General features: G+C 39.9%; 2 protein-coding genes across 4 annotated transcripts in view; both read left to right on the forward strand.

Moving 5' to 3' along the window:
- LOC106808160 (protein Skeletor, isoforms B/C-like) overlaps positions 1-20,398 on the forward strand; it is a 22,150-nt gene extending 1,752 nt beyond the window's left edge. The window contains exons 2-24 of one of the 3 annotated variants that reach the window (XM_014810748.1): positions 1,395-1,458; positions 5,199-5,315; positions 5,492-5,623; positions 6,283-6,456; positions 7,046-7,183; positions 12,881-12,956; positions 13,067-13,175; positions 13,350-13,515; positions 13,635-13,704; positions 13,839-14,019; positions 14,112-14,244; positions 14,366-14,435; positions 14,627-14,807; positions 14,940-15,072; positions 15,184-15,253; positions 15,344-15,524; positions 15,656-15,788; positions 16,156-16,298; positions 16,655-16,778; positions 16,951-17,064; positions 18,220-18,408; positions 18,578-18,826; positions 19,269-20,398. In XM_014810748.1, coding sequence (XP_014666234.1) covers positions 1,404-1,458; positions 5,199-5,315; positions 5,492-5,623; positions 6,283-6,456; positions 7,046-7,183; positions 12,881-12,956; positions 13,067-13,175; positions 13,350-13,515; positions 13,635-13,704; positions 13,839-14,019; positions 14,112-14,244; positions 14,366-14,435; positions 14,627-14,807; positions 14,940-15,072; positions 15,184-15,253; positions 15,344-15,524; positions 15,656-15,788; positions 16,156-16,298; positions 16,655-16,778; positions 16,951-17,064; positions 18,220-18,408; positions 18,578-18,826; positions 19,269-19,492 — 3,162 coding nt within the window. In that variant the 5' untranslated portion in view covers positions 1,395-1,403 and the 3' untranslated portion in view covers positions 19,493-20,398. Of the gene's footprint in view, positions 1-1,394; positions 1,459-2,690; positions 2,807-5,198; positions 5,316-5,491; positions 5,624-6,282; positions 6,457-7,045; positions 7,184-12,880; positions 12,957-13,066; positions 13,176-13,349; positions 13,516-13,634; positions 13,705-13,838; positions 14,020-14,111; positions 14,245-14,365; positions 14,436-14,626; positions 14,808-14,939; positions 15,073-15,183; positions 15,254-15,343; positions 15,525-15,652; positions 15,789-16,155; positions 16,299-16,654; positions 16,779-16,950; positions 17,065-18,219; positions 18,409-18,577; positions 18,827-19,268 lie in introns of those variants that run through there. The other 2 variants (XM_014810747.1, XM_014810749.1) reach the window with 2 other exon arrangements.
- Positions 20,399-21,024: 626 nt separating this feature from the next.
- LOC106808152 (quinone oxidoreductase PIG3-like) overlaps positions 21,025-24,365 on the forward strand; it is a 15,456-nt gene continuing 12,115 nt past the window's right edge. Inside the window, exons 1-3 of the mRNA XM_014810734.1 lie at positions 21,025-21,818; positions 22,187-22,415; positions 22,900-23,192. Of these exons, the coding sequence (XP_014666220.1) occupies positions 21,597-21,818; positions 22,187-22,415; positions 22,900-23,192 (744 nt within the window). The 5' untranslated portion in view covers positions 21,025-21,596. The remainder of the gene's footprint in view (positions 21,819-22,186; positions 22,416-22,899; positions 23,193-24,365) is intronic.

The following is a 24,365-nucleotide window of genomic DNA, read 5'->3' on the forward strand; positions in this document are numbered from 1 at the left end:
ACGTCGTAACTACACTATACGTAGTTAGTAGTAAAGTACGTAACGTAACTACTACTACTATATATATATATATATATATATATATATATATATATATATATGCGTAGATATAGATATGCGTTCACGCTGCAGTGGAACTCATAATCATATATCATTGTCTGCATCACTGTACACACATCCGTAGCTTAGATGGTTAGATTACTAGACGCAATTCAGTCGTCTGTGGTACGTAACTTCATGTTCATATGAAAATTTTGCAATCGATGAAAGTTGCTATGGTCACATTAGTGTTGTGCAGCTATCTGCGACCAAGACACATAGATCATTTCTCCTTAATGCAACACATGTAGCTGTCCCGTAGCATCACCAGGAGCAGTAATAGTGTTAGACCTTAGACAAATACGGCATTGCCGGCGGCCTTGTTAGTAGTTGGTGTGTAGCATTGTTATACTTTCGTATACGCCCTTGCGCTGTTAGATAACAATAGTTATGTGTTCATTATTGTTATTATTATTATTATTATTATTATTATTATTAGTTTAAAACACACCTATCTTGAGTATCATAGCCCTGTTATACGTTGCATTGTCGTCAGGCATTCTAACTTTCCACTTCACTAACTCTATTGATCTTTCGCTGACCCAGATAACAAAATCCTGATTTGGTGCGCACTTTCATTGTAGCGTGACTTCGGGGTATGTATTTGGTGTGAAACATTTTCTATGAGAGTTACCCCAACGCCACGAATATATGCCGTCACTTGCAGTTTTAATAAACTTCAGTGCTGCCGACGATGTAGCGACAGCTCTCTTTCTCTCTCTCTCTCGCTCTCTCTCTCTCTCTCTCTCTCTCTCTCTCTCTCTCTCTCTCTCTCTCTCTTTCTCTTTCTCTTTTGCCCTCGCTCTGTGCGGGGCTCATGGCCTGGGCAGTAAATGCCATAATTGAGTGACTACAGTGACGAGACCCACCGGCGTGAGGTCTGCTGAAGGGCCCTAGACTGCTACAGACGTAGTCCTGTTGGAGGTGGCCTGGTGCCAATGTTATGTTGTGGTGGTGGGAATATTGCTAAGGACCCAAGCTGGGAGGGCGGTTGTTGCAATTAAAGGACCAGGCCCTTATATGGTGGTGGAGAGGTGCTGTTACAAAGGACTTTATTTGTGTAGGGAGCTGGTGCAAAATACCTTATGGGGGCTGTTTTAAAGTACTTTATGTAGTGGTGATGGTGTGGGGGCTTATGTGGGGTGGGCTGTTGAAAATAATGTGCGGGGGCTGTTGCAAAGAACATAATTTGAAGGAGGCCTAGGTATGGACCCAGACCCCCCAGACTAATAAAATTTGAGATGTGGTAACTGTTGATTCTGAGGCATATTTCGTCACTTTGTTTTGTGTTTCAGGTTGCCACGATGTTGCTGGTGGCATTGGCCTGCCTCCTGCCACTGATTACGCATGCGAAGCAAGGTAGGCGTCTCTCTAGATTAACCATAGCAGCAGAGAGTGATGATGGGGTGTAGCGTGAGAAGATAATGGGGGAAATAACCGGATGTTTTAAGGTTAGCATGAAAAATGATCATTTGTTACTAATGTTAGCAGTTGGTCGTTATTTTTGTCTGTCGTGATGCGTGATTCCTTTTGTGGAAACTGCGTGAAATTGCCTATATATAGTCATTTGCCATTAATTTCGTTTTGCGTAGTTTTCTACCCGGATCCTCTTGGCTTTCGGCTTACTTTACTAATTTAATCCTCGCATTTTAGTGAGAAATGGAGATGTTTACTAATAACTATAAGGGGGGGGGGAAATGTTAAAATATTTACTCTTCACTGAGATTTTGGAGGTGGACCACCATGACTTTTCGTTACCACTGGCTCAACATGCCACGGTCAGGCTAGCCGACCGTCTGCGTGCCTAGCGCCAACAATACACTTGGTCTTCTACCGATTCTTGTAGCTTCAGTGACGCATGTTTAATATGAGCACGTGCGTGATGCACTTAACCTCATCAGAAATGCTCACGGGTCGTTTCTTTGTATGTGCCGCAGGGGTTTTGTAGATATCATCAAGAGTAGATAATAGGAGATGTCTCTTATTATGTACTCTTGATATTATGTATGTGCATGTTAACGCAGTATAGAACTGTACGTACGTGTCACTGCGTGCACATGGGGCTGGGTGCTGGGTGGGGTGGGTGCACATGGGGCTGGGTGGGGTGGGTGCACATGGGGCTGGGTGCTGGGTGGGGTGGGTGCACATGGGGCTGGGTGCTGGGTGGGGTGGGTGCACATGGGGCTGGGTGCTGGGTGGGGTGGGTGCACATGGTTCTGGGTGGGGTGGGTACACATGGGGCTGGGTGCACATGGGGCTGGGTGCACTAACGGGCTGTATAATGTGAACAGAAGTGGACTACATAAATATTCCGTTCGTCGGGGTCCAGATTGTCTGCATCGTCCACAGCTCATTTTACAATTGTTTTATTATCTCACTCTAGGTGTTTTAGAACCTTGAAGTTTAATATGTGTTATTGAAACTCTCTGGTGTGATTTTTTCAGTGCCTGCAGCAGCTGTGAGAGTGTATCGTAGGTGTGGTAATGCTAGCGATCAGCGTGCGGTAATCACGTTTTATGCACTTTCGTTTCTTGCTGAACTTTCACTTCGACTGCTCGCATAAAAGAAATTACTGGATTTCTTTCAGCAGTTACCCACGATCCGTGCAAGGGCGCGCTGTGTAGTGCCTATAGCATCTGTGAGCCTAATGGCAGCTCATACAGATGCAACTGTAACGTTGGTCTCATTGGAGAGCACTGTAACATACGTAAGCTTTGAAGAAGTGGGGAAGATTCATTCGCAGCGCTCGTGTGTACGCGGCGCAAAGAAAAATCGATTTGGTTTCAAGTCAATATTGGATTAATGTTTCAAAAACAATGAAAACTCACGTACCTGTCTCCACTCTCCCAGAAAACGCGTTTTGTGCGTACCTATGAAACGTACTGCAACGGTATACGTAAATATACGTATATTCGTGCAATGTATTTATTTGCGAATTAGTAAAACCTCAGAAAATGGCATAAACGTTTTTTCATCTGAAACGAGTGTTCCCCACATTCTTGGGTCGTGCATTATCGTCTTGCTCTCTGTTTCACACGTGTACTTTCTGTAGTATATATCTTATATCTTAGCTGAGCACGGGTTTTGTGCGTGTGTTTTGTCGATTACGCACGTATAGCGTGCATGGATTACTATCATCGCTGTTTGTATTGTGTTTTCAGTGGCACTGTGCTACATTTCGCTCGCTGATCTGAACCTTTATTTAACAGTCCAGCTGGCCACCGCGGCGGCTCACTCAATACCGGGCTCTGACTAACCCAGTTTTGGTTAAGGCATTACTAATGAACTACATCTATATCTATATATCATCGTTTATGTGTGTGACTATATATATGTACGTGCATGTATACGTGTGAGTTCTTACGTGCATGCGTGGAGTCAGCTTAGAAGTTGGTCAGTTTCTTCTGTTTGTAGTTGTTTCATGTGTTGCAGCTTTCGGTCACTTACCTTAATTCGTTGTGGGTCGTGGGACGTTTTTCTCGTATTGACATTGCGCTGCCATACAGCCCAGGAGTAGATGTACGATAAAGCCAACATTGCACAGAATAGCGTTACTACGAGAGCTTTATTCTGGGAGTCATATCAGCAGATCACGGATTGAAATGCAAATTATATACCACGAGCTACATATGTGGCACCAGATATCATGTTTACACCATGCGTCGTATCTTATCTTTATACATCGTTGAATTTTGAAGAAAATAGTCTAGATCGAGTTACGTACGTGTCTTCTAATTTTTGTTCCTCTTTATTCGAATACACAATCTCATAAATCAATGTACGTTTCGTATCTACGCGTGCGTATTACTGATCAGATTATTACATTATTGGTAGTATTAATGTTAGTTTGGTAGTGTTAATGGTTAGTACATTAATGGTAATATCCAGCTATGTGATGCACAAAACACCTTGTGATAATTAAGTATAGTGTAAGCAGCAGTTTGCAATGTCTAATTGCGAGAATTGAATACAAACTACTACATACATTACATCGATAGCTAATAGTACCTCGTTATTAGGTGTTATTGGCGTATTACATAGGTATTATTAGCCACCCACTGATTATAATTATACATATACGCCGCACGCATTCTGGATTTGTACACTCCGTCCGCCACTGCTGCTGCCACCGCTACCATCCATCCATCACTATACATCGTCACATCGTTTGTTTTACGCATATCTATGAAGTTAGTATGTTTTTTGTTTTGTTATTTGACACAGTTCTACTAGATGCATACGGATGGTGTTCGCTTTCAAGAAATTATGCGAGTACTGTGCCATACTTTTCTTGGTTGCAAATGGCAACTAGCTGGGGAACATGTTGGCTATGTTATCAGACCTGTTTACATATCATTAAAGTTCTACTGGCCTGCAAGTGTTCTGTATCTGTTTTCTGAGTGATCTGTCAGCAGGGATGCATCTAGCATTATTAAGTTGAAACTTGTTGCATTTCAAATGTTAGCCACCGTAACCTTTTTCTTTTGTTTTGTTTTTCTTTTACGTTGTTCTCGTGTTCCTTTGCTGTCGGTGCACGCTGTCTCACTACCTTTTTAAAACCCACCTGTGTTGTTGTCACATGCATGTTGGTAACTACGCACGTTATAAACGTGTATAACGTTATAACGTGTATAACTTGCATGTACGTGTATACTGTTGTTGTTATGGTCACTTACGCTGATAGGGTCTATTTCTCCCTGACTACTGCCGGTCACTGCGGCTGCTGTTGTTATAATAACAACAATCAATAATATCAACAATCAACAATCAACAAACAATAATGTCAGCAACAGTAACAGCAGTTAGTAGCAGCAAAAACAACAGTAGCCGCAGTGTCCGCGGCAGTTCCCAGTGAGATACAGACCTTATGGGCGTTACTTACAATCGTGTGTGTGTACATCGTGTGATGCAAGCTCCTTGTTTTAGAGAGCGCCAAGTAAAAGAACATTTTTACGTAATACGGTACATGTATAATGGCTTCTCATTTGCATAGGCTAGCCAAGAATGAATAGCAGGTAGACATGTGCAGTTTTAGCGATTCTGATCAATTTTGCACAACGTGAAAATAAACTAATATAAACACATTTTTGTTGTTGCAGTTGATGTGTGTATTCATAGGCCGTGCAGAAACGGAGGCACTTGCTTTAACATTGAGGGTAGCCCTGGTTACATTTGCCAATGCGCAGAGCAGTACACTGGCTACACCTGTGAAACAGGTAAAGGAGGTCTACCCGTGAGGTATCTGTGTTGCATAACTTACAACACAATCTACTAAACCTAGATAGTTGCTGCTCGATATGCAGATCAAGACTTTGCACTGAAATGTTTCACTGGAACTGGGTTAAGTGAGTTTGTAATATGATTCCTATTTGTCGTTCTCCTCGTCTTGCAGCTTTGACACTCTTCATGCCTCATGGCAAGTGTGTTGAGTTTCCCTGTCGGAATGGTGGTTACTGTATCGACATGGTCTACACATACAAGTGCCGGTGTCCAGTTGGTTACACTGGCGAGCACTGTGAGACAGGTAGACTAGTCAATGTACTCTCGTCCGTGTGTTATATTTGCGTTAGTGATGAGCACAAGTCGCAGCTCGCACTGACAGTTGCCATCAACCTGCGGTTGAAGTAGAAATGCATGGCTATGGGTCCTCCTTAACTTATAAACTCTAGGCGGGGTGAGGGAGGTGTTGAAATTTTCAGTGAACTGTAGAAGTAGCTAAATTTCTAGCAGGTCAGAAAACATTTTCTGAAATTGGGATTAAAATTGCCATGTAAATCGTATTGCGTCCCATTGTCAATTTGTCCAGTGAGTACATTGGGTTGACCTATCTGCCTGTAATGGTTGACAGGCAGCTTATGTCTTGTCATTATTGTTATCATGGTTATGCAAACTTTGTTGGCAAGGGTTGAAACACATGGTGAAGTCCGAACTGATATAGCTTGACTGATCAAGCAAAAATGCCTAGAGGCATTGTTGTTTTTTCTAAGATGGATATGTCACTTATCATGCACTAATGACGTGGACGAGGTACTTGAATGTAAAGCCGATTTAAATCATTAATAAGACTGGGAGCATTATAACATAATCGCAGCGACATTCATTTATTCAATACGCGTTCCCCAGTTTGCCACACGGTCCTTTCAAATATATGCTGCCTTCACCATACAGTTTTTGCGTGTGTAGGTCAGCAGCTCGCCAGGCAGGGTGTGCACGCAGCACCGATTCGCCTGGTCACAAGACCGAGGCCTAACCCCTGCGCACGGCGACCATGTGGTGATTACGGGACTTGTGAGTCAAGCCGGACTACATTCACCTGCAAGTGTAATACTGGATGGACTGGCCACACATGTAAGACGAGTAAGTGCAGTGTACCAACATAGCTACTGAATTCATGGTATAATACGTGGACATACGATAAGTACCCTAAGAATTTTGTGATTTTCTCAATAATAATCTACTGGATTGTGACCACACTTAGTATGGCTCAAGGGGTCGTTGTCGTAACAGGTACTACAGATATGTACCCAAGGTGCATATATGTATACACAAAGTGTACCAGACTTGTACTACAGAAGTGTACCCTAACCCTAACACTATAACCCTAATCCTAACCCTAACCCTAACCCTAACTCTAACCCTAACCCTAACCCTAACCCTAAACCTACCTCATATAAAAATATAAACATAATACTAAACAACCTAAAACTACCTCGGGTACATATCTGTAGTACTTGTTACGACAACGACCCTTCGTGCCTTAGTATGGGATTTATGCAAATAAGTGGTGTAATCTCTAATATGCAAATTGAAAACTGGCTAATGCTGGTATATCTATGTAGTAATACCTCGAATACTAGGTACATGTACTGCCTCAAATCATTAAATTAATCATTACAGTTATTTGTTTAGATATAATTAATTACTAATGTCATTTCTTCATGAACAGAGTTAGAGGTGGCAGCCTACCTAGGCAAGAAACTTGGTAACTTTGCAACTTTTGATGAGGATGTCGCAGGAGAGATTTATGCACTCGATGAGAACACACTGTTCATAAAGCGCTTCACGTATGCTGGCAAAGCACCAGGTATGCAGCCAGATTCCAACGTATGCAACTCTAATCTGTACCACAGACAGTTCTGTCTTGCAATCACGTACTCCACCACATATGTGTGGCAAAACAGTCACTACATGTGTAGTGTAAATGGATGACAGATTCAACATTCTTACTAGCAATAATTAAGATCAGTGACATATTCGGATAGTTTGTGGTTGTAGGTTATATAGTGTGAAATGGCCACCTCGTTCTCACGGTTGTAGCTGGAAGAAAGCATCTCACATCTCTTCTGTATGCCTGAACAACTTCTTCAGAGCTCTGATGTATTCCTCACTCCTCAGAGCATAAATGATGGGATTAACAGCGAGTGTGCAGAAAATAGAAATTGTAATCCCCATCTCTATGACGTATTGTGGAACACAGTCACAATTTACATTGACTAACCACTGTACCGCATATACGGTGTAGCCCACTGTGAAGGAGAGCAGAATTAACACAATAGTTTTGGTGGCTTTTCTCTGATTTTGAGCATTAGTAATTTGTAGCATATTATCAGCAGCAATCCTTCGCTCCACTTGCACTGCTTCTCTCCAGATGCGCACGTAAATGAGAGAAAGAAAAGCTATGAATATCAAACACTGAAGCATCTGTTGGTTGGCATGAATTTGAATCCATTTTTCGCTGCAAAATGCCGTGTGCGTAGAACTGACTGTGGTCACATAGATGATCGTTGAAAGAAGCAGTGATCCGATCCAAACGGTAGCAATGGCTACGATGGTGTGCTTCGTTGTGACTAGTGCTTCATAGCCCAGTGGCTTAAAGACAGCGACGTATCTCTCCACCGCTATGATGGCTAAAAGAATGAAATAAGACCATACACAAATTATCTTTCATTATACTGGACATTATTTACTGTCAGTTGATTGGTTTTTACACAATTACACTTTTATTATTATATTACGATTAATTCTTTTCCAAATAGTGTGACATTCTATAAAATTACTGCTTTCGCGTCATCTTAGCATCTCACAAGCGTATTACACGAATTCATAGCGTATTTTACATACCTAAATGTAGCAGGTCAATCATAGTTGTTGTAGTCCACGAATGAATTTCCATACAGAAAACAGTTGAGAAATTTTGAACGTTATTTGAAACCAGGAAGTAAAGGTGTATCAAATCATACACAAGATAGACCATACCACCAATGAAATCACAAGCTGCTAGCGATGCTGTCATGTACTGCCTGTTAGTGTGCAAAGAATCGAATTTTATCACACATATGATAACCAGCACATTTCCAATGACAATTAAAATGTCATTGAACGTGGATATTACACGGATTGCTGTTGATAGAAAGTCTGTCCCACTGTTAGACGTATCATTAAGCACAGAGATGGGGAGAGAATGATTACTAAACATGTCCATGATGGAGAAAAAGCCAGATAATCAATGTTCCACCATTATCTCTGGTCTGAAAAATTGTTCTCTTGCATAGCACGTAGCACCTGTTCTCTTACTGACAGATGAGTTGCGTGGAGCAGCAGTTTCTGTTTTCTCTCAGTTGCTTAAATGAATTTGATGTTTGAACAAAATGCTGTCTCACCAAACATAATATTTTGGTAAGGTAAGTAATACATGGTGAGGTATTATTTCTTGTGTAATTTTGTTTGTGCACACAACTGTGCGTGTTTGACAGAATGCACGCGTGCTCGTGCGTGCGTGTATGAGTGGGTTTTGGGGTGTGTGCGTGCTAGTGGGTTTGTGTTCCTGCAGGGCATTGATTAATTTTTAGCTCGCCAAGATGAGCTGTTGCCATGGGGTGTCGTCCGTCGTACGTCCGTCCGTTCGTCGTACGTCCGTCCGTCCGTCCGTCCGTCAACATTTGGCTTATGCTGTCAACGATAACTCAAGAACCGTTTGACCGACTGTTTTAAATTGCATATAGTTGTTACTCCCATGGGAGAGGTTTGAACATCCTATTTTGGAGGACGCCAGTGACCTACTTTCAGCCACGTCCACTTTTTGGCAAAAATGGAAATGGCCATAAGTCAGTTCAGGTTCAATGGGTTTTGCTCATTTCTGGTATGTGAATGAATGAGGACTGGCCCCAAAACATATCACACAGGTTTTGATTATTTTTTTAAATTATTCAAATTAGGTAGATTTTTGGGCAATTCACTATGCATTTCAATGTCTCGCTTACGGTCAACGAGTAAACTCAAGAACCGTTTGACCCACATGTTTCAAATTGGCATGAGGTTGTTACTCATATGGGAGAAGTTTGAACGTCCTATTTGAGCACGCCAGTCGACCTACTTTTCGAGCCACGTCCACTTTTTGGCAAAAATGGAAATGGCCGTAAGTCAGTTCAGGTTCAACGGATTTTGCCCATTTCTAGTATGTGAATGAATAAGGACTGGCCCAAACATATCACACGGGTTTTGGTATTTATTTTAAATTATGCAAATTAGGTAGATTTTGCAATTTCACTAATGCATTTCAATGTCTGCTACGGTCAACGATAACTCGAGAACCGTTTGACCCACATGTTTTAAATTGCATGCAGTTGTTACTCCTGATGGAGAAGTTTGAACGTCCTATTTTGGAGCACGCCAGTCGACTACTTTCGAAGCCACGCTATTCCATTTGCGCAAAAATAAAAATGGCCATAAGTCAGTTTAGGTTCAACGGATTTTTGGCCCATTTCTAGATATGGTGAATGAATAAGACTGGCCCCAAAAGATATCACACGGGTTTTGATATTTATTTTTAAATTATGCAAATTAGGTAGATTTTGGCAATTTCACTATGCATTTCAGTGTCTGCCTACCGTCAACGATAACTCAGAAACCGTTTGACGCCACATGTTTCAAATTGAATACAGTTGCTTACTCCTATGGAGAGAGATTTGAACTTTCTATTTTGTGAGCACGCCAGTCGACCTACTTTCGAGCACGCCCACTTTTTGGCCAAAAATGAAATGAAAATGAAAATGAAATGAAATGAAAATGAAACCCAAGGTGCATGAGCTGCACAAATATTGACACTTTCATTGTATTTAGTAACAGTAAGAGGATGAAGGAATGAACGCATGCTCTAACGTTATTTGCTACGGCAGATGCCTTTTTCTGGGCTTGGCAGGAATGGTGATACACCCAGCCGACGATGGAGAATTGATTTCACTTAATCCCTCAAAGTACGTTGTCTTTCATTGCGTAGTCTGCACATTTTATTCAATCATGGTCAATAAGAAGGTAGCAGACATTGTAAATGTTTTAAATAATTTTTTTTCTTGATGCTTACACAGCCCACAACCCCTGAAAGCTTACAGTAACGAAGACATTGATTCTACCTTGCCCAGCGGACTTCAAAGTGTCTGACATTCTCGCTGGCTGTCAGTGTGGTGCAGATCATTGCAGTAAGTCACACATCGATACAAATTCATCTATTGAGTGAATGGAACGTGGTTGAGTTATATATATCTAATAAAAGCCAAATTTTATTGAAGTGCTTTTCTTAATTTGGTGTTTTTATTCATTGTCCTGTGATAGGCCTTCATTTAGCCAGCAAGTAAAATTTGAAAGCTTCTGTGATAGAGGTGAACTTTGGCAGTCTCACGTTGGCAGACAGGAGCAGCTGGACCAACACCACAGACAATACGGCGTCTGCGAGAGGTCCTCACGTGGTTGGCTCTGACCAATACACATTGCTTACTGACAGAACAGTGGAAATACAGGACTTAGTTATGATGGCTCTGCCTCCAGGTATTATCATGAATATATAGGATATATGAAGATAATCATGTGTGATGTGAATTTTATTCTGTCTAATCCGAGCTAGCTTGGAGTTACATGTAACCAGATGGTCTTCTGTTTCTCTGTTCAGATACGTTCTTCTATGTGGGGTAATTGGCACCCCGTCCTCACGTGGAACTAAGATACCTGATGAAAATGGAAGGTAAATCCATCATATATGGCGAAGATGGTTGACATCTTCTGTTATAAATTCTACAAGACTCGATCAGAATATATTTCTTTTTCATTATTGTAAAATCGATTTACTATATTTGTGGGTTCCTTAATTTTACTTGTGGATATTTCAGTCTAGAACCATTGAAGAGGTACAGACGTAAGACTTTGATACTGACCCTCCCAGAGGGCATGAGCTGGTACGATGTAGACTACCTGAGCGTCTACTGTTTGACTGCTGCTGTGAACTTTGGTCACGTTGAGATCCCAGCTTCAGTAAAGCAGAGTATTCTACCATCATATGTAGCCCAACAGGTACAGATACGTGCATGACATAACTATATAACTTATAATAATTGTACACACTGTTTTAATGTTATCGCTTATATAAATATTGTGTTTTAAATATTATCGTAGGTTGATATATGCTTATCTTATATTGTTATGCAGGAACAGATGACTGCACCACAGTAATAGAAGGAATTCCTCATGGGCCTCACATGGTTGGTCTGGACAATCACATTGCTTACTGACAGAACAGTGGAAATACAGGACTTTAGCTTTATGATGGCTCTGCTCCAGGTATTATCATAAAACATAAATAGTATACCCGAATAATCGTGTGTTTTATCATGTTCCGATCGAGTTAGCGTAGAGTTACGTGTCACCGTATGACCTATGTTTTCGCTTCAGATACATTCTTCTATGTGGGTAGAGGCACCCCATCTCCACGTGGAACTTAAGATACCTGATGAAAATGGAAGGTAAAGCCATTGTTAAATATCAGGTAATTTCGGTTTTCTAATTGTATAACATGATATTTCGATTCCTTACTTTATGTCTTGTGGTTTCAGTCTAGAACCACTGAGGCGGTACAGACGTAAGACCTTGACACTGACCCTCCCAGAGGGCATGAGCTGGTACGATGTAGACTACCTGAGTGTCTACTGTTTGACTGCTGCTGTCAACTTTGGTCACGTTGAGATCCCAGCTTCGATAAAGCAGACACGAAGACTTCCGTCATTTGCAGCCCAGGTGTGTTTTGAACATGAAATCAGTACAACCTCGTGACTCTTAGAATATATTTCCATGCTTTCTCTACACAACATAATTTGAGAAAAAAAAATTGAAAGTAGGCCTGACTGTAATATTTCATCATGCAGCAGCCTGGTCTGATATCTCCTGTTGCTGCTCGTGGACGCCTGCTACAGAACTGTGAGACTTTTAGCGATGGTGTCTTCAACGTTGCTTGGAGTGTTGCTCCTGGTTCCGTCTTCATCAGTCTGATGGGAGCTGTCATCCTATGGGAGAGATGACAACGTCCTATTACATTTATTTTGTCTAACTGGTCAACAACTCTACAATCATACCTATATACGTGTAATATTGTGTTTTAGCTTCTTCGTTACAGTAAGTTGACTTGAATATTTTATTGTTTTTATTTGCGCGATATTCGAAAACCAAAATGACGATCATTTAGGTATAGCACCATCTCTCGTCAAGATTTCAGACTTTCAGATCTGAAACATTTATTTTCGCATCAAAACTTATGCATATATCATTATCAAGAGTATATAATGGGAGATATGCTATATAATGGGAGTTCTCCCATATATACTCTTGCTTTATATATCCCCCCTCCCTCTTCTATCACACCCAAGGTGCATGAGCTGCACAAATATTGACACTTTCATTGTATTTAGTAACGGTAGAGATGAAGAATGAACGCATGCTCTAACGTTATTTTGCTACGCAGATGCTTTTTTCTGGGCTGGCAGGAATGGTGATACACCCAGCGATGATGGAGAGTTGATTTCACTGAATCCCTCTGAGTACGTTGTCTTTCATTGCGTAGTCTGCACATTTTATGCAATCATGGTCATAAGAAGGTAGCAGACATTGTAAATGTTATGAATAATTATTTCTTTTCATGTTTGCACAGCCCACAACCCCTGAAAGCTTACAGTAACGAAGACTTGATTCTACCCTTGCCCAGCGGACTCAAAGTGTCTGACATTCGCTGGCTGTCAGTGTGGTGCAGATCATTTGCAGTAAGTCACACATGCATACAATTACATCATTGAGTGAATGAAACGTGGTTGAGTTATATATATCTAATAAAAGCAAATTTTATTGAAGTGCTTTTCTTTAATTTGGTGTTTTTATTCATTATCCTGTGATATGGCTTCATTTTGCAAGAATAAATTTTGAAGCTTCTGTGATAGGTGAACTTTGGCAGTCTCACATTGGAGACAGGAGCAGCTGGACCAACACCACAGACAATACGGCGTCTGCCGAGAGGTCCTCACATGGTTGGCTCTGGACCAATCACATTGCTTACTGACAGAACAGTGGAAATACAGGACTTTAGTTATGATGGCTCTGCTCCAGGTATTATCATGAATATAATAGGTATATGAGACAATCATGTGTGATGTGACTTTTATCATGTCTAATCGAGCTAGCTTGGAGTTACATGTAACCAGATGGTCTTCTGTTTCTCTGTTCAGATACGTTCTTCTACGTGGGTAAAGGCACCCCGTCCTCACGTGGAACTAAGATACCTGATGAAAATGGAAGGTAAACCCATCATATATGGCGAAGATGGTTGACATCTTCTGTTATAAATTCTACAAGACTCAGAATGTTTTTCTTTTTCATGATTGTAAAATCGATACTATGTAGTTCCTTAATTTTACGTGTGGATATTTCAGTTTAGAACCACTGAGGAGGTACAGACGTAAGACTTTGACACTGACCCTCCCAGAGGGCATGAGCTGGTACGATGTAGACTACCTGAGTGTCTACTGTTTGACTGCTGCTGTCAACTTTGGTCACGTTGAGATCCCAGCTTCGATAAAGCAGAGTATTCTACCATCATATGTAGCGCAACAGGTACATATACGTGCATTGATGGTATCACTTATATAAATTTGTGTTTTAAATATTATCATAGATTGATATATGCTATCTATATTGTTATGCAGGTACAGATGACTGCACCACAGGTAATAGAAGGAATTCCTCATGGGCCTCACATGGTTGGATCTGGACCAATCACATTGCTTACTGACAGAACAGTGGAAATACAGGACTTTAGTTATGATGGCTCTGCTCCAGGTATTATCATGAACATAATAATTCTATGTTGATAACCATGTCTTATACCATGTTACATCATGTCTAATCAAGCTAGCTTGGAGTTATGTGTTACCACATGGTCTTCTGTTTCTCTATTCAGATACGTTCTTCTATGTGGGTAAAGGCACCCCGTCCTCACGTGGAACTAAGATACCTGATGAAAATGGAAGGTAAATCCATCATATATGGCAAAGATGGTTGACATCTCTTGTTATCAATTCTACCGCCAAAAAATGCACCCCATCCTCGAGTGGAACTAAGTTACTTGATGAAAATAGAAGGGAAACTCATGGTTAAACCTAAATTTTGTTTTTCTTATGGTATAACAGGATATTCCTAACTTCAATTCTTGTTGTTTCAGTTTAGAACCACTGAGGAAGTACAGACGTAAGACTTTGACATTGACCCTCCCAGAGGGCATGAGCTGGTACGATGTAGACTACCTGAGTGTCTACTGTTTGACTGCTGCTGTCAACTTTGGTCACGTTGAGTTCCCAGCTTCAGTAAAGCAGAGTATTCTACCACCATATTTAGCACAACAGGTACAAATACGTGAATGACATAACTATATAACTTATAATAATTGTACACACTGTTTTAATGTTATCGCTTATATAAATTTGTGTTTTAAATATTATCGTAGGTTGATATATGCTATCTATATTGTTATGCAGGTACAGATGACTGCACCACAGGTAATAGAAGGAATTCCTCATGGGCCTCACATGGTTGGCTCTGGATCAATCACATTGCTTACTGACAGAACAGTGGAAATACAGGACTTTAGTTATGATGGCTCTGCTCCAGGTATTATCATAAACATAAATAGTATACCCGAATAATCGTGTGTTTTATCATGTTCGATCGAGTTAGCGTAGAGTTACGTGTCACCGTAGGACCTACTGTTTCTCGCTTCAGATACATTCTTCTATGTGGGTAGAGGCACCCCATCTCCACGTGGAACTAAGATACCTGATGAAAATGGAAGGTAAACCCATTGTTAATATCAGGTAAATTTCGTTTTTCTAATTGTATAACATGATATTTCGATTCCTTACTTTATGTCTTGTGGTTTCAGTCTAGAACCACTGAGGAGGTACAGACGTAAGACTTTGACATTGACCCTCCCAGAGGGCATGAGCTGGTATGATGTAGACTACCTGAGTGTCTACTGTTTGACGGCTGCTGTCAACTTTGGTCACGTTGAGATCCCAGCTTCGATAAAGCAGACACGAAGACTTCCGTCATTTGCAGCCCAGGTGTGTTTTGAACATGAAACCAGTACAACCTCTTGACTCTTAGAATAAATTTCCATGCTTTCTCTACACAACATAATTTGAGAAACAAATTTAGAAAGTAGGCCTGACTGTATTATTTCATCATGCAGCAGTCTGGTCTGATATCTCCTGTTGCTGCTCGTGGACGCCTGCTACAGAACTGTGAGACTTTTAGCGATGGTGTCTTCAACGTTGCTTGGAGTGTTGCTCCTGGTTCCATCTTCATCAGTCTGATGGGAGCTGTCAGTAAGTAACAGAATTAGTTCTTATATTTTACAGCTGTGTGTGTGGAATACATGCAATTCACCATGCATTTAGAAACATAAAAAAATAAATTAAACAGTTTTAGTATATTATAATTATATTTTCTAAATATAATAATAATGATTGGTATTATTATTTTTTTTGGTAATGTTGCTACTGTTGTGGTCGTTGTTGTTGCTGTTGTTGTCATCATTATTATTTTTGTTGTTGTTTGTCAGTTTTGATTGAGCATGTGAAATAAATGTGATCACGTGAGCATTATAATATTTTAAATTCTGTTCTGACATCTGTGCTTGCTGTTGCTAACGTTAGCTAGTTGTAATGTGCTTGCTTTACTTCATTCACCTAGATGCTGGCACCTACATGTCATTCGGCTTGAGTGGAAGCAATCACAGTTCTCAGATGGTCGGTGCAGACGTTGTTGTCGCCTGGATCGAGAAAAGCACGGGTGCAGCAAGAGCTGTTGACTACAGTCTGCGCGACAGATCGCAGGTGCCTCTATGATTCGATCATGTATGAAATGTAGGAGGAAATGTGTTTGTGGCAGAGGATTGCAGCTACATGCTATCTGTCACAAACTCCATACTGCAATTCTTATTGATTCTTTTTTTGTTTACAATACTTTCATGAACGAATCAATAAATAATTGCAACAGCAACTTATATGTGACAGGAAATTTTCTTAAACATCTTTCAGCCCACAGGTAAAATGGTTATGTCCTTCCATAGCAAATTAGTAGCACAATATTTTCCCATAACACCTGAACTAAAACCCAATTGGCATTGCAGAAATTGACTCATAATTGTATATATATATTGACTGTGTTTTCATGGTACTCTTTTTTACAGTGTTCTGGGCAGAGTGGAGTTTGTCCTGATATAAGGGTAGGAGGGACCAATGATGTAGAAAACATGGTTGGAAGCATTACGAATGGAATAACAACCATTACGTTCTCACGGAAGCTGAAAACAGGTAGCTCGATCCTGATGTTACTATGAACATATGTCTATTAAGTATGCATGTAGTATATATTTACATCTATGTTCGTGATACTATACTAAGCGAAGTTTTAAAAGCTTTCTTGAACCATATTTTCTATTTGGTGAATGTGCTGATTTTATTATAAAGATTTTCAAATGCTCAGGTGACATGTTGGACAAGCAATATTATAGTGATGGAAGAAGTCAGTTCATAATATGGGGCATTGGCGATGTTGATGACCAAGGGATTGTTTACAAACACAGTCTCAGAACACAAGGTATTTAATTGTTCTTACTTGTTTCTCATCGTTCATTAGGCAAGCAGGGTGTAATCAATTGTTATAATATGCTTCAGTTTTATTATGCATTCTCGTTTATTTATTATATTATGAACAACAGCATCAAAGTGTAGAAAATACAAGAATTCGGTTCATCACATTTTCACTTTATTTCGCTATATACATATCAAGAGATAATAAACACCTAGAGTGTATAATGGAAAAACGGGAAAATAGTGCTATTTCACGGCAATATTATTCTACTTTGCCTGCGAGTCTAGAATAATATTATGGTATTGCATTAAGCAGAATTCTTTGTTTTCTAAAACAAGACCAACCGCTTGTCAATACGATACTCCTAGGCTGAGATATTGGCTCGTAAACTTCTCTTTCCACAGGCCTCACGGCGCTTCGCATCCACAATATTCACTATCCTTCTCGCCTTTTGTGGGTTAGGAAAGTCGCTTCGTGAGAGTTCGGTTTTTTCCGCGATAACTTTATGAATGAACGGCGTTTCGGTTATTATCGGTGACTTTCGGGGGCATTGCCTATGCCCTTATCTCCCATTATCTTTCCTAGCACGGCTAATGCCCGTCATGATGGAGCCGGCAATGTTTTCTAATTAAGTCTCTACAACGCAGCTCAGTTACTATATGGTGTAGTAAGAGTACGAAATTTGTTCATGTGACATCAATTATCAGCGTTCCAAGCGGCGACAGAAAACGATAGCCAGCTAGACCCGCAAAAGGCGAGAAGGATAATGAATATTGTGGAAACGAGGCGGCGTGAGGCCTGTGGGAGGCATGATTACGCTCCAATATCTCGGCCTAGGAGTATCGTAGAGACAAGCGGTTGATCTTATTTTAGAGAGCAAAGAATGCTGCTTAACACAATACCATGAACTTAGTCTAGAACCGCATACAAAGTAGAATAATATTGCCGTGAAATAGCACTATTTTCCCGTTTTCCCGTTGAGTACTCTAGGTATTTATTAGCCCTTGATATATATATATATATATATTCTAATAAGGATCATGTATTTATTATTATCAAGGCATCAAAATGTATAAAATGCAGAGATTCGTTAATAACATTTACAATTTTTAGGTATATAGGTATATATATGCTAATGTAATTTTAATTGGTATTTCTCAGGAAATTTGAGGATGAATTTTGGCCGTAGTCCTGCAGACAATTGCTCTCCTGTCCTGCCTCCCACATCTACACTCAACGCAGCCACCACAAAAGGCTGGGAGCCAAGCATCATATCTGGAAAAGATACCAATGAGTTTACGATTCAGCTGGGTCCATCCGGTGGCAGCCAGGGCTACACTGCAATTACTGGTATGTATGTGCTGCTGGCAAAGTTGGAATAGATGGCCTCTCAGTTTACATACATATCTGGGCAACATTACTATATTCTCCTAAACTCAGCTGAGATATTCATAGTGAGAAGTAGATTAATTCCAGCCGTATATTTAATGAACAAGTTCTCCTGTCTTGTATGAACTAGGTGAGTTGTCCTGGGGCATTGCGTTCTACGTCAACGGAATGTTGATCCCAGAGCTGGTGCTGAAACGAGGCGAAACATACAGATTCCGAGTAGAGACTGGCAACAACCCATCATCTCCGGCTGAGTATCATCCTGTCTACATTGCCGACGATGCTACAGGTGGATACGCACAGAGATCTGATGCCGAGAGAAGCCAGCTACAGATCTACTTTGGCATAGATGCAAGTGGCAATCCTGTACCAGAAGCAGGTACATAGCAGACATGTTCTAAAATTTTTGTAGATATCACAAGATGTACTAGATATACAGTCAAACCTGCGTAAGTGGATAAATTTGCAGAGCGAACACCTGTCTATAAAGAATAACTTTTGGCACTTCTGTTTTCTGATAGTTATGCAGTGGAACTGCCACTATCAATCGAACACCTGTCTAGTATAAAGAATACTTTCGCCATTTTCGTCACCTGTCTATAACTGACAGTTTTGGCAATTCCTTTTGACTGGCAGTTATAAAGTGAAGCCTTTTACAGCTTTGACTGAATATCACTTGATTGATGTCAGATGGATAGTAACAGGATATGACTAGTACCGATGACTAGTATATGGTAATCAACTCGTACATTTTCTGATGGATCAAGATATCATAATGAAGCTGTAGCTATATGTAAGTCGTTTTATTTCTCTCATCATAGCCGGCACTCTGTGTGAGTTCATGAGTGGTGATGGAGATCCGGAGAATTATGCGACGTTTGAAGCTTACAAGGAGGCAGAGCTGAGCCTTAACTGTCACCGACCTAGGAAAGCAGGAGTGTTTACATGGACACCTGACAGCAGCACACCTGATCTTGTCTACTACCAGTGTTACCAGCACCGCTACTTGGGTTGGAAGATACATGTGGTGGACGACTTCAGTTGAGCCATGCAAAGGAAATTGTACAACAAAAGATGACAGTAGCACGTGTATGCTCTCCTATGAGTATACATATGTTCATGACAATGAGAAGTGTGTTAGTTTTAAGCTATGCACTAGATTAAAATGTATAGACACTAACAGTGCACACAAGGAGAGTATACAGCTTGGGATAATATAACAAATGTTGATGTCTGGATCTATGATATCATATGCCATGCATTCCCATGAATATAAAATTAAATTAAATTATTTCTTGGGCCTTCTGCGTAGAGGCATATGTCTATAATATTACGATGTTATCTACTATGCTGCCATATTAAAAATTTAGGAAGCCATCACCATTAAAAGGTGTTTAAAATAGATTTCTGTTTCGTTGCTAAACTCAGAAAAGTGACAACTCCATTGGTACTACTGGTTGAAAATTTAGTCGTCATTAAAATGGTTAGCTTATGGTAGTGACATGATTCATTGAAATGATGTATTTATCTCTGATCGAAAGCTTTCAACTTCTGATCAACAATCGCCAAGTGTTTTTACTAATTGCCATCATGTTAATTTAATTCACATTTTTACGACCCGGTTTATTATTTTTATAATAAATTTTACTATAATGTGAATTTAAGTAGTGATTGCGATAACAATCAATCAAATAGGTGACCATGCTGACACAGAAATTGCTATTGATCTCATCATACAGAGAGCTCTTCATGTCAGCTAGTTGTGATGCCTGACAATTAATTGTGCAGCATAAATTGATGTGTAATATGGTAATGCTTCATCTTTAGTTCGATACTGAAATGTTTATATAATGATAGTTTGAGAAAGTAATCATGCCATATAAAATGCCATATATAAAATGTTTTATGCCATATAAAATATATTGCCAAACTTTGGATTCTACAATATTAAGAACATTTGTTTGTTTTTTTGTGTTCTGTTATAATTAAGAGCCTGATTTCAAATACCATTACCTGTACGTCACACTAATTAGTATTTTCTCATAAATTTATGTATGATGTGTATAAAATATCGGTAATGTTGAAAAGAGTATTATGTAAATGAAACATCGTAAGTAGTAAGATTTATACCTTGGACCTTTCTTTAAAAAATACAAGTACAAACTACAGTCTACTACACTACAGCACCAGAAAACGTACAGAACACGTTGGAATATCAGCACACAGAAAATTTATGTTTTTTGATTGAGGTAATTTTCTGTGTATAATTACACATTGTCTACATATATTGATAATACATGAATTAATACACTCCTGATATAATGCGAGCTACTTATACTGATATGGGAAACTGCATCTGTATACTCGTTGACAACAGCTGATAGCAATGTATAGTATTATTGTTTTTGCCATATATTATATATATAAACAGTGACAAGCGTAAAATAATAACAATGTTTTTGCATCATGTGCACAAAACAATATAACTATTATACACAATATAAACAACTATGTGCATTATTCTAAAGACGCGCAGTTCTCACACTAGGTGGCACTAGGTGCATGACTCTGTGACTCTGTGCACTGAACTTGCTGTTACACCGCTGAGACCGATTAACCTAGCATACAAGCTTCAACGAGTTTAAATATTCTTCATAGAACAAGGAATTGTAAAGAAGGAGAGAGCGCTGATCACGTTGAAATAGCAACCCCGCCGGTTTCAGTAGAGAAAGGTTGCTATTTTATAATTGACTAGAAAGAGAGGGTGAACTAATTTTGAACGGGTTACTCGCACAATGGCGAAAGCAGTGATTAGCGTTTGATGACCACGTACAGCGTCTCAACGTAGGCCTACAACTAGTACCTCAGGGTTTAATAATAATGAATCTAATTTTTAAATGGCTTCCGTATATCTTTTAAAATGTTATAAGCTTACCGCGAATCGCTCGCGGGCGAGTTAGGACAAAGTTACATTTCCACGCCCACGGCCACGACACACAAAACGTGACAAAGTATCAAAGAAGCCCAAGCAAGCAGTCACCGTCAAGACAGGTGCTGGTCCCAAAGTAGGAGTGCGCCCTCGTTCGTTGTGACATGTGTCAAGTGTGCAAGGTATACCTGAGTTAGATGTTGTATAAACCAAACATAAAATGGCCAATAATCCTACTGTCATCATAAGGCGGAGAAAAAAGAATTTTCTCGACGAAGAAGTAGAAGTACTCGTAAACGAAGTAAGCATGCGAAGAAGCGTACTGTGTGGACCGGTCGCAGCAGAACTGCGGCCAATGCCACGTTCAAATAGGAGAAGAGCATGGGAGGGCGTATGCGATGCTGTGAATCGTGTCGCCGCTGTCAGCCGTGCATCAGGAGATGTAAGTATAAAAAAAGCATCGATTCACTCAAGTATTTATTAGCATATATATATATATATATATATATATATATATATATATATATATATATATATATATATATATATATATATATATATATATATATATATATGCAATCCTTCAATCACTTCACTGGGGTTTCACAGTCATGTCACAGAGCAAATAGCTGTATTGTAGTATATGTAATATAGAACCTACAACTTATAATGTCTAGAATGTCTAATGATAAAATAGCATAAATGTGTGTAAATATGTAAGTAAGTAAGTCAAGTTGACTCAGGCTATCTAAGCAAGTCTAATTCCATAATGCTCCTTTTAATGGCCTGCTTCTTAATGTTTTCAATTAGGTCAAAAAGAAATGGTCTGATCTTAAGGTGATTGCGAGAAAGCGTGGTGCAGAATACAAGCGAGGTATTGCGATGACAGGAGCTGGGTATGCACCCCCACTTCCATTAGATAAAAGAACTGAGAAGATTCTCTCATTAATTGGAGAAACCGAAGATGAAGAAGAAGAGGAAGAAGAAGAAGAAGAAGAAGAAGAAGAGACCATGCCACACGTAACCAAGAAGGAAGAAGGTATTGTGTATCAACATACATAGGTTCACAATCACACTGATTTGTAACATATGTGTGCGTGTACGTGCCTGTGTGTACATGTTGTCCATTAGTCGGTGCATCAAACAGTAACAACTGTTAACATTAAGTACAATATAGAAAGACTATTACACTCATTTCATCGTGTTTTTACTGGTGCATCAGGTAAAACTTTTGCATAAATAAAAGAATAAATGTATGCATTCGTCAGTGAGTACTAAAAATAATCTACTTTGTGGACGTTTCAGTACACATTATGCTAATGACAAATACGTAGAATAATGTTCGCAAATATTTTTTCATTGATTCAGTGATGTAACGGGCAAACCCAGTGAAAAATACGTGCAGTAAAAGAGATTATCCTAGGAGTTTTAACGTGCGTCGTCTCGTGTATTATGTCCTGATCGAAAGCTCGTTTCACATGGACGTCTAGAACGAACAGAGGTTTTTTCGAATTTATTTGCAGTGTGGATAGAATCGGCAGCCGGTGCAGACAACCCGTCGACGAGCCATGCGGAGGCACCACAACAGCCCAAAGGAGCATCCTCTTTGTTCTGGAACTTCTCGGGTGCCTGCGCAGAAGCGAGCGCGTACCGACGAAAAAGGAAACGTAGCAGCCCCGAGGTTGCCACGCTGCACGTGCAACGTAGACTGCTATTGAAACTGAATGAGCTGACGCGGATAGAGGCACAACGCCTGCAAGTCGAGAGGGAGCTGCTCGCCATTAAGAAGAGAAAGGTCATTCCGCAACCGGCCGAGGTAGAAGACTCCCTCTTCAAACAGTAAATATATGAGAACAAATTCTAAGAAGGGCAGCGGTGCTCGGTATGCTGTAAGTGTTGGTACGGGCTAGGGCTAGCAAGACTCTTTCCTTTACTTTGATTTTAGTTATCGAAAATATACTTGTTTAACATAGATCTGTATTTAATAATATTTTACCATTATTCTTATTATTATATATTAGACGATTTACTTCCCCGATTAATAAAATGTATACACCAGGTTAACGAATCGACTACGAGTGTTTGTCTGTTTGTCTGTCGGTCTTGCTGTTTTGCTATTACATATACATTAATATCAATTTACGAAGCAATCAATACTAATCATAGATCAATACTAATCATAGATCAATATAATATTCACATACGAAGACACGCATCTTCTCTAACTTGAGTGAGAGGTTAGTGGTAAAATAGATAGCTCGTTTATATAATATCGAAAGAGCCATGAATGTGGTTAGCCGCTAGAAAAACTCGCCGCTGTAGGGCAGCACCTCTGTAGTGGTGCAAGATTATCCGCGAACCCGGGATACACTATTGCGACATATGACAAACTTACCGTACAGTCTCTAGAAGTAAACTAGGATGTATCACTTAGAAATTTTGTTATTTTAACTGCCCAACACTATTGCATTTATCAGATTCTTTCTCCATGAAAAAGGCTGTCTCCAGTACATGTATTTGTAGTTGAATTACATGCAATAAAGATTTAATAATAATAATAATAATAATAAACAATTGCCGGTTCTTTATGCTGACCTTTCATCTGCTGTGTCAGGCAGTAAAATTAACAATGAATCAAAGTAATCACTTTTCACTTACTCCCTCTGCAGCGGATGGTATCGCCACGACCAGTCAGCATGAAAACTTTTGCAGGTAAAATGGCGCGTATTTCAGCGACACTTTTTTCATCCGCAGAGGGCCAAAATGTGAATTTCGCTTATAATACACGCACGCGTGCGTGTGGCTATACCCGTGTGTGCGTCAGTTAGTGGTTGTGTATGTGTTGTTTGTGTGACTGTAAAAACCGTATTATAGCCGTATCTCAGATTTTGTGGCTTTGGGGGTGAAAGTTTGAGGTTGAGAACAAGACATGCGAAGGACAACAGCCATTTCTGGGATAATTTTCACCGTGCCACTGATGCCGTGGGCG

This window comes from Priapulus caudatus, unplaced genomic scaffold (assembly GCF_000485595.1).
Source record: "Priapulus caudatus unplaced genomic scaffold, Priapulus_caudatus-5.0.1 Scaffold256, whole genome shotgun sequence".
In the NCBI taxonomy this organism is placed as follows: domain Eukaryota; kingdom Metazoa; phylum Priapulida; class Priapulimorpha; order Priapulimorphida; family Priapulidae; genus Priapulus; species Priapulus caudatus.